General features: G+C 41.5%; 1 protein-coding gene across 9 annotated transcripts in view; it reads right to left on the bottom strand.

Moving 5' to 3' along the window:
• Window positions 1-997: 997 nt before the first annotated feature.
• AGPAT3 (1-acylglycerol-3-phosphate O-acyltransferase 3) overlaps window positions 998-10,973 on the bottom strand; it is a 94,617-nt gene continuing 84,641 nt past the window's right edge. For all 9 annotated transcript variants that reach the window (XM_080376955.1, XM_080376953.1, XM_080376957.1 and 6 more), the window contains 5 exons: window positions 10,779-10,932; window positions 10,223-10,325; window positions 7,025-7,100; window positions 4,693-4,891; window positions 998-4,070 (listed from right to left, as the gene is read on the bottom strand). In XM_080376955.1, coding sequence (XP_080233081.1) covers window positions 3,982-4,070; window positions 4,693-4,891; window positions 7,025-7,100; window positions 10,223-10,325; window positions 10,779-10,932 — 621 coding nt within the window. In that variant the 3' untranslated portion in view covers window positions 998-3,981. The remainder of the gene's footprint in view (window positions 4,071-4,692; window positions 4,892-7,024; window positions 7,101-10,222; window positions 10,326-10,778; window positions 10,933-10,973) is intronic.

The following is a 10,973-nucleotide window of genomic DNA, read 5'->3' as shown; positions in this document are numbered from 1 at the left end:
AGAGGGACCAGTTACTAGGTAGTGAAGGCCTATGTGAGCAGGCCTGGGAAGGACTTCTCTTTCCCAATAAAAGTTTTGCTCTGAAGCAGCAAAGCTGCACTATCACCTACCGCAGCTTAAACACAAGCGTGTCACTTCAGACCTACTGAGCACATCAACCAGCGCCAAAATGCAGGAGGAAAAAAACCCTCAGCTATGTGAGGGAATTTCTATAGGACTGCTTGAACTGGAAAGCTCCAAGTTCCAGCTAAGAGGTCATAACGGAACCATCTGCAGAAAACAGAGGCAAGCAAATACACAGACATCAGTGACGGAGACAAGTGGTATCGTGTGGAAGTTAGCAGACACACTCACTTCTGTGGATACTAGGCAATTAGGACAAAGGTAATAGTCATACTCATTGGTCAGCAATTAAGTGTAGAGCCCTTCAAGATAAATTAAAGCAGAACAAAGGAACATTGCCCATGCTCTTTGTGCCAGAGACAGGTATTTTGCTCAGTGATGCAAAGTCAATTGCAAGAGCAGATTCAGCCCACAATGAGCAACAGAGAACTGTAATCCCTACTGAGCCAAGACTTCTGGATACCAGTTATCCAGCCATTCTTCAGCATCAGCTTCTTGTGCCTTCCTAACTGAAGGATGCCACAACGCCAGCAGTCTCCAAGCTCTCTCACCATGTTCTCAGACAGCTCAACGCGATGCTACCTTGGAACTGCAAATCCCACTTTGAGAGCAACTTCTTTGTTCTTCACAACAATGACAAGTGCTGCCAAGGCTAAGAGCAAAGCATCTGTCCATAATAGTCTGAGAACCGTTTATCTTTGGAGTCAATGCTGAACTCCATGGCAGTCAGTTTGCAAGTCCATACTGGAGAAAACTGGTGTTTAGTCTAAACAATCAAGCAATAAATGAAAGTTTTGAAAGGTGGAGAGAGAAAATGCTCCTACAGTTTCAAGTTTATTAAACCTAGCATGGCTGTAAAAGCAAAAGACGAAAATAATGATATATTTTTGTTTATTATTGCTCTTAAAAGGGCCTGGTAGTCAAATATACAAGCTATGTTCTATTAAACCAGAAGAAAATAAGATATAAAATCTATGCTCACTTTTCCAATCCAAGCCACCTAATAATCTTCATTAGTGACAATAATTTCAGCTATTTCCAGTCATTTTAATTTATACATACTCTGTGTTATGATGTGCACGCATGTGTGTATAAAACCCCCTATTTGAGGGGATAAAATGCAAAATGAAGAGATTTGTGTTGGTTTTGTACTGTTTTGTGCATTGCTGTATATTTCAGGTTTCCAAATAGTTACTGATATGTCTGTTTAGAAGAGCAAAATTTACGTAACTGATGATGTATTTATTATATTTTCAAAAAGAAAGCATGACCAGTAAGTTATGAAGAGAAAATATGAAATGTTGATTATTCTCCCCTTGCTGTACATGCACTAATCCCATGATTCCAAATAGGGAGTTACATGCACTAAGAGGAGAAAATTCCATAGAGAGAAATCCTTTCAAAATCTCCCCTCTTCTCAGCATTAAAGGATCTATTTTGTGAAATTCTTGTCATGCCCATTAATATACCGCTCAAAATGTAGGTATAAAACATAGTCAATGGTCAGCCTGCTTTGCAAGCCTCACTCTGCTAAGCCAGTACAATTTATATATGCTCAACATCATCTTCAGAAAGCAAGTATACAGCATTTGTAACATCCTTCTAAGAAGCGAGAATTACATCCATTACTGAATTACATAAGAAAAAAAGAATAAAGAAAAGAAAGAAAAGCCCATTGCTTTTAGTCCTCCGGTTAAAAAACAGGGAAAAGTCAGTTACCTTTATCAGCATTTGGAAATCTAACCATATTTAAAGACAGAGTAGCACAGAAAAATCCAGTAAGGAAAAGAGAGTCACGGCTAGGCTCTGTTCTTAATTCCCAAAGCATATTATTCCAAATTCCACTAACATTAACAACAGTTTTGCATCCCCTATCTTAGGGAAGATTTCTCGAGGGGACAAAGATGACGTACTAATGCTGGGGCTAGGGGTACAATGATTCAGTGAGGATGAGTCTAACAGGAATCAGACAACATAGGTCATCCTTCAAATCCTGTGTTGAAAAGACCACAAATAAAAATCAAGTGCATGACAGAACAGTGAATAATGACCCCAAGTAAAATATTTTTCTAAGTTACAAAATTGCTCTTCCAGTGTTTGAAAGCAGAAAAACCTGTGGGAGAAGAGGTTACATTCCAACAGTTAGAATAGCTCCAAAAAGAAGGTAAATTATTACTCTCTTATCTTGGTTACTAGAGCAAAGATTAAAATAACGACCAGTGCTTTGATAAGGTCTGCTCTTTACAAAAGTGAGCTAAATACTCTAGTTGCAGCTGGGTTAAAAATACAGACCCCAAGGGTCAGCTTCTGCCCTCAGCTGTAGATCTGCAGCCCATTTCACCAACTTCTGAGTGTAGCCAAATGCAGATTGTGGCCTTCAGACTTGAACATACAGGTAGTTCCCCTCTCTGCAAATAATTCTCCAGCTATGCATACGGCAATAATCTACAAAAATCTCAGAATGTGTGTTTGTAAAAGAGGAAAGAGGGAAAAAGAAAAAAAAAAAGAAAAAAACCCCAGGGAGGTACAGCCATTATTCTGATCTCTAATTTCAGTGAAAAAAACCAAAAGGTCAACAAGCAAAACTAAAGATATTTAAAATCCCTGAAGAGACCCCGTACGCTTTCTAATGCTTTACAGCACAGCTCACCTTGCAATATACTTCACATTAACATCTAAAGCACGACCAAGTAGAAAGTGCAGCACACCCTGTTATTACAGCACACAGGGTAAGATCCTGGCCCCATTTGAGTCAATGTCAAAACTCTCATTAAAAGTTCAACAGATGCCAGTTTTGGAAACTGATCACTACAGACCTCTCCTGTTCAAAGTTTAGTAAAAGATATTTTGAAAATTATTGTGCCTGTTTCTGCTGCTGCCTTCCAGTTTACTGAGAGAGGTTGGCTGAACTGGACTTCAGTGATGAGAGATGAGAACAGAAATAAAAGGAGAAACCATCAGGACAATTGGATAAATTTCCTTCTTTGCACAACTCCAAATCGCACAGTCACCATTAATTCAGAAAACAAAACAAGCCCAAACAGATTCATAATTATCATACATGTATGATGTGAAACAGGGGAAACAACACTCAAGACTGAAGTACTATTTTGAAATTAAACAGCCTTGAGCAGTTAACAGGAGAAATGGTGAGAACTTTATACTGTTTTAATACTAGTGGATCTGTTCTATGGTATGTGCCGATCAATAACACACTGCTTCCAAACTCCGCTATCCATTCTCTCACATCACAGAAGTTTTAAGACACTGCCTGAAAATAAAAAGTATCAGTGTAACATACAAATAGGATTTCCTCTGTAGCCATGACAACACAACCTTTCCAAAATGACTCTAACCCAACGAACATCTGTCAGTTAATTTAAGAAGGGTTGGTTTTTTTCTGGCTTATTAATAAAAAAAGTTGGAAATCAACAAACATTACGTTGGCTTTAGCAAGAGGAAACATTCAATGGCTCCTGTTGTAAAAGTGAGTGTAGTGCTCTTGACAGAAACCAGTGTATTCAGTCATCTGAAGATGCACGTGGCCATGGCCAATGCCCTCTTTTCTCCCCCCACCCCCAAGTCCCCCAACAAATCAAGAAAAATTAGTTGTTTCTTCCACCCCAACCCAGATTTTCTCCCATAGTTTGACTACAGTAATCCTTAAACAGCCAGAAAGTTGACGTGTTCTCTTCAGTTGATGCCTCCAACTTCTTCATTCTTGGCTCAAGTTTTATTCATTAATATTAGTCATCAGTTATTAAGAAAAAGATAGTTTCTAAGTGTTTGTTGTCATTTTTTAACTGAAGTTAATTGGATACCATAGTCTGGTTACATGTGCTGAACTGCAGCCGTCAGTTATTCCTTTTTCTTGAATTCTTGGTTGCCGTAGCTGGAGCCTTTTTCTATTTCAGTTACTCCTATCAGTCTACGAACTCCAAAGGAAGCTTTAAAACACAACAGAGAAACGGAAGGCATATTAAAACCAGTTCAAGGATTTAGGAAGTTACATTTAAACACACAAGCAGAGCCAACATGAGTTAACCCAATCCTGAAGACACTAGTGACTACAGACCAACAGTGTGCTGTATAGGACTGTACATGGATCACAGGTCAGACACCACTAAAAAAGGACAATCCAGATTTAAATATGTAATTAATGCTTCTATGATGATTAACACAACAAGTAGTATCAATACTGAAGCATAACCCCTCCACCCTCCTTTGGGTTTTGGGTGGGACTTTTTGTTAGGGTTTTTGGTGGGGGTTGGGGGGTTTTGTTTGTGTTTTTTTATTCACAGAGAAGGTGTGCAGTAGAAGTATTTTCTCCTTCAGGGACCATAATAATGGGCTACAAGAATCACTTGCTATTGATTGCTATACATATTGCCTACAACATGAAGGCAAGCCTGCCTGGATTAAAGCTTTTGAAATAATAAAAATGCTATACAATATAAAGACTACAGAGCAAGCTCCAAGTACTCTTCTGCAAGCCCCATTCCTATCAATTAATACACAGAACTTAGTTACATGCTGCTCTGGGGTTAGCATCTTCTCTGTTTTTATTACCTGCTCCAACAAGTCCCAGGAATGCGAGGATAAGGAGAGGTGATCCACTTGCAAAAACTCCAAAGCCAAATGTGAAGAGAGGAGAGAGGAGAACTGTGGCCCAAAAGAGGAAGTTTAGGAGAGTCCATGGTCTCCTAGGAGGTTTAAACTGCTGGCCAGGAAATATGCCTTCCTGATTATACATCTCTTGCAAAGCATCCTGGGAGAAAGAGAAGACAGAAGAAAACTGGTTCATAATGCTAGCACCAAGCAATCCAAGACTAGTCAATTCCAGGACAACACCAAGGACAGTACCTGTGGCAAATACCTATTAAGAGCACACAGCATCCATCTCCATCTGCTGTCATTTATTTGACCATTTCTGTTGGCTGCCGAGACTACCGCATTAGCCCTTTGAAGGCAATCTTGGCCACCATCAGAAACTGAAACCATATCAGCCTCTCCACTACCAAATACCTTCATCTCTTCTCTTAATTGCTTTGGAATTCAGGGCAGTGTCAGGCCAGAGGCCGGTTCAGACACCACCCGCCTCTCTGCCGGATGCTTTTTCTTTTTGTTTTTACTTCCAGAAAGGTCAGCATGATTCAGCGAAGCACAGTAGAAAAATGCTGTATATACAGCCAGAAAAGGAAGGCAAAGCACAAGCTAACCAGCAAAGACAGCACTATGCTAGCCATTACCCCACAATGTCAACAAAGCAGCCGCATCCTCAGCTGTGCCTGCAGAGCGATGCAATCATGAAACACATCACTCAAAGGAACAGCAGGCCCACAGTTCTCCCTCAGTTTGTAAGAATATTCTGTAAGGTTTCCAAACTATTACTGAGGATGGCTGAAGTTTGGCTATTATTTTTCCCCACTTCAGCTGTTTTTCTTTTAGCTTCCCTTACAAAGGGCTAAGAAGTGCAAGGTGTTGCCAATAGCACAGCCTTCTGAGAACATACCCTCTGTGGGGGAAGAGCACTTTAAGGATTCCAGTTACAACATACTGCTGCCACCATAAGATCAATATATAAAACATCCACATATGCAAGTAATGCCTCCCCGGCCAACACCTCACACCAAAGCTGAATGGAGGTACAGCCAGCGAAGCCCTCCATCCGCAAAGCAGACCACTCTGCCTGAGGAATGGCACCAAGTGAAGGGAATGCTCTGTGCTACATCTGCTTAGCTCTGCATTTACTGTGTAACAGAGCAAAGATCGCCCCTGTAACATACACCTTAAGGTCTGCTCCTCCAGCCAGGCCACGTCAGAAGGAATTCCTGCATCTAAGGGCCTTTTCACAAGGGAATTACATGATGGCACATCCCTGACAGCAGGAGGTGGGACTCAAGGATCCCACATTTATTTAAGCTCTCTAATCCCATATTATGCTGACCCACAAGCTAGTTTGATACATTTACTAGTGGGAGGTGGGAAGAGATGATGATAGTTACTGCTCTTTATAAGATAACTGACCTCCCCTTAATTGAATTAGACTTAGGTATTCAAACAAATTAGGTTAAAATTAACAAAGCAAAGCTCAGAACTGCTGCATACCTACAGACTAAGCCTAAGCTTGACAATGCTGCAGCACAGCTGAAGTTTCTGTGCTCCTCTGTTTTCCCACGAAGATAAGCGACACAAACCCCAAGATGCATATCACAAGTTCAACAATCCACCAATTAGGGTTGGGCAACATTACAGTTCTCCTCCTCCCTCCCCCTCAGAATTGTTAAATCTGTGGTCAAGAAATTAACCATCTAAGGTGAAGAAAGAAAAGACATGGAAAAGCTTTGAGCTGTTTGAAGGCATGCTGGCTATGTGCTACACCAGTCCCTGGCAGCAGATCCCAGGGACTGTCTGTACCATGTCACACACCGCTGCAGAGGTATTACCAGGAGGCAGAAGGAAAGTGACAGTGGAAGAAATAAAAGCAAAAGACAACTGCAGCTAAGAGCCAGGACTGGCTGTCCCTGACAGACAGTTGTCACTCTTGAGTGCCTAAAAACATCCATAGGGAAAACAGAGCTTTTAGAAATGTATGACAGAGACCTAAGAGCTGAAGAATGTAGAGAGACAGTGGATTGCTATTAGTCTTCTGCAACTCAGGCATATCTCTGAATTCTGTTGTGCTTCCCAGCAATTTAAGACCTACTTACTAGTCAGCCCTCCATGGCCAAGGGCCTCTTCTGTACTGCTTCTTCCAGCAGTTTGAGGGATGGCTGCCTAATTATACATAATATTTCCATCTCTCCTCTTCACCCAGTGGAATAGCGTGCATTACTCAGTGCCTTAATACGCTATTCCTGTAAAGTCCCGAAAGAGAGAAAAGCAAAGCAAAGCTGTTTACCTTTTCCTGGTAAAGCTTATGAAGCCAGTTTGCAGCTTCCTTTTCATCTTGAGGGATATCTTCCAGAGGAAATCTCCTAGTATAGTAGAGAGAATAAAAAAGGAAACAAAAAGACCACCAAAAAAAAAGAATTAATGGACAACCCAGGTATTTGATGTTAGACCTCTACTAGAGAAGATCTTCCATTCAGTGAAGGACATAAACTACAGGTAATACTGTCACTGATGGCAGAGGTCCCAAATACAGAGAAGAACTGGGACTTAAGAGAACACCCGATTCTCCACCTAAAACCTCAGATTCCTAAGATGGAATAAACTGTACAAGCTCCTATCAGTTTCACAGCACATTAGCAAAACAAGCATCTCCCATTCAAACACTGTTCTCCTTTCACAGGTCTGCCACTGGTTGATTCCCAGTGAGCTGAGACTGAGGCACCCAAAGCTGGGAAAAGACAAGCAAGTGGTAAACCCCAGGACAATTGTTTGTTACATTTTGTTAGTGGAAACCCCATTCTGGAAGGCATGGGAGGGGTGATTAAAAGTTCACTTTGTACCAACTCTAAGGGAAAGGTCTGTGACTGCACGTCTCTCTCCTTCCTCTCCACCCCTCCAGACTGAGGCACGCAGTTCTGGGTGCATACAAAAATTATGCCCAGCTCCAGGTACTGACCTGACCTCACCGAGAACAGGCCCCTTTTAAGAGCCTCCTCCTAGTGGTGAAGAGCCAACCATTTTCCTGCATTTTTTTCTTTTTTGAGATAGGCCACTAAACACGCTCACAAACGTATTGTCTCCTTTCTCTGTGGCACACATCTCAGTCCTGGATTAATTCAGAAATAAGCTGCTCAGTTTGTAGAGGGTAGGCACACACCTTGCCCTCAGCTTGAACATATTTTGGCAACGCTTGGACTGTAGCAGGGCCCTCTTACAGCGACGCACTAAGAACAGATGAGTGACCTCTGGAAGGGCTCCAGGCACAGCGATCCCAGATACAACCGACTTGCTCCTGTTCAACCAGGTAATACACTTCAACAGGATGAACTAAAGCCTTCGAGTCTACAGCAGCAGTGGGAAGATACTCAAGCACACTTCTAATAATTTCTGCATCCCATAAAAGATTTGAACACCAGATTTTACAGATTTACTATCATTAGATCTAACAGGAAGAGCTGCTCAATTAATGTATATAATGCTCAATAAAAGCTCAGTAAAAAGTAATTTGCTGAAAGCTTTCTGGTAAAATGTATTGCTATCACCACTAGAGGGTACTCACAGCAATAACATTTGGTGGTTTAACCGATTATTTCCTCTGGAGCCAGGTCAGGAGAAAGACTGGATCCTCTGCAGAAAGCTAAGCTTCTTACCTCTGCGCAGGTGATTGCATACACATGTACCAAGAACAAAAGCTTACGTGCTTTCTTTCTCTGGGCTAATCTAAGTCTGCTGGTACATGAAGGATATATGTTCAATTTTCAACAAACAGACCGTTAAAAAGTTTCTTTATTCTCATAGCTTGCTCTCCAAGACAGAGAAAAAGCTTCAAGTGTAGAAAAGCATCTTGAGAACATTGATTTACTCCAAAAACATATTTAAAATCTAAATTATCTGAACATAGCCATTAGTTTAATCGAGTACCATTAATAATTGTACCTGGCAACATCATCCTCAACAGAATTTTATGAACTCAAACCTATTCTAACAACTATTAAAAAGTACATTTCTCTCCTTTCCTCCCACTACCACACCAATAAATAAAACCAACTCGCACGTCCATTAGCAACACATAAGATATTTAACTGAATGCAACCACTCTTCAATGTATAATTACACAGATTGTACATCCACGCATGCATACCCCAGATCTAGCTAGACATGCTACATGCCTCTGCCATCAGTATGGAATCACAGCTGGCAACTAAAGGCCTGACCAGCTGTTTTGCTAGCTGCTACGCTGTGTGTAAATAATCAAAATGAGACCCTTTGCAAATGAGTGACCCTATCTCTCTCCCCATCACCTCCGTAGCCTTCTTTCCAACCAAAAGACTAAAACGTGGAAGTTGCAGTATCGGAGAACAGAACTGGAACGTATGTCCTTCCCTTCCCTTCCCCACCAGGGCTGCAGCACTCTGCCTCCGCTGGCACAGCATTACTTCCACAGAATTGTTGCTGCTATACCTTGACACAATGGATAATTGGTCTGATTCCCCACAAAGTCCTTCACCGTTGGAGGCTCTGGTAAGACACACCTGCTTTCATTAGGACTACGTACAGAGTCGGTGTCGTGCATCTGCAACACACAGACCCGAGGCCAGAGGAGAAAGGTATGGGGGGAAGTAGCAAGGCTTTTTTTTGTTTTTCTTTTGAAAACCAAACATCAGCTTCATTGCCAGCATGTAGCAATGTTTTCTAAAGTGTGGGTAAAGTCCCCAGAGAAGCAGAAATTAACTGTCAGAACAACTGTGGAAAGAACAACCAGGACAATTGTCAGGCCCAAACATAAGAGACAAAAAAGAAAATTCAGGCAGAAAAGGCTGGTAGTTTTTTATGATCACAAGGAAGCCTTGAAAGCAGAAGGCAAGGAGAAAACAAGAAAAAGCAAGCATGTGTACATGCTGCATGGAGTTAGGTGTTAGCAGTTACTCCTTCAGGCAGAAGAGTAACGAGGAACATGAGGAATGTCCCACCTCATTCATACAATGTCTGAATTTCAGTATTATTTAACTTCTAATTAGCTCACCAAACTGTGAGAGAAGGACAGAAACTAGCACACTATGGTGCCTTACACTGTTTACTACAAGAAACTACAGAAGTTGGACAGGCTATTTATACTATGCATATGCTTGCAGGGACTGGGAAGGGGGCAGAACAGTTGGTTTTCTGTTCCCAGCAGAGAAGGGGAAAAGGCAGACAAGTGTCCTCACTGCACAGAAGAGGGAAACCCTGGAACGACAGTGTGGTCACACGCAGGCTGAAAAGTCTGTCCAGTGATCTGACTCGCTGGGTGGTTATGATGGGATCTCACACAAAAGCCAGCTGAAGCAGGGGGGAAACAGGGGGGTCTCTGCGGCCTGTAGAGAAACTTGAAGGACAAGGAAAAGGGGACTACAGGAAAGGACATTTCCCTGTAAAATCTGAATACACTGAATACACGCAGCCAAAGCATACATCTTAGGGCTCACCTCCATCATTATATGCTCACCTTACACACATATCTGCTTCATATTTCTTTCCATAAAGAATTCCTAATAAAGACGGGTTCTTGTTTCCTCTGAAATTAAGTGTTACATCATACACTGCTGAAACTGTTGCAAAAAAGAAAATATGGCTGTTATAGCAGCAATTCCAGCAACTGTGCTGCTGGCATCCTTGCGTTGGCAACAGAGCCTTCTGCAAGCCTTGCGTTAATGATGTCAGGTGGCAGAGTCTTTCACTACTTTGTGTTTACATGTCATATTTATCTGTATCAGCCACCTGACATTCCCATCTACATAGCATGTGTGTTATCAAAACACAAGACAACTTGATGAACTAACTAAGCAACAATGACATACATGAAAGGTTTATTTTTTTTTAAGACCGGTATCAGAACGATGTGGCAATTTACAAAGTAACGGTTAACATGCTGAATGCTTATTACTGCCAACTCAGTAATTGTAATGGACATAATGAACAGAGTATACTACACTGTACTACACAGAGTATACTAAACAACACATTACAATTAATGCAAAGAACAAGTAGCAGCTTGCCCATACCTGTTCCCCTGAGACACTGGACAGCAGTGGTGAAACCTTTGGTTCTGGGCAACAGGTGGTATTTCAGTTTAGGCAACCCCTTGGATTCAGCTACCTCCATACTGATACGATGTTTGGTCTCTGTAAAGCGAGTTCCTTCACAGTACAGGAGAAACTAATACAAGACAAAAGGCAAAACCAACGATATCTTGAGAT

Source organism: Falco punctatus (assembly GCF_963210335.1).
Source record: "Falco punctatus genome assembly, chromosome: 2".
Taxonomy (NCBI): domain Eukaryota; kingdom Metazoa; phylum Chordata; class Aves; order Falconiformes; family Falconidae; genus Falco; species Falco punctatus.
Note: the sequence above shows the minus strand (reverse complement) of the source record. Positions and strands in the feature narration are given on the sequence as shown.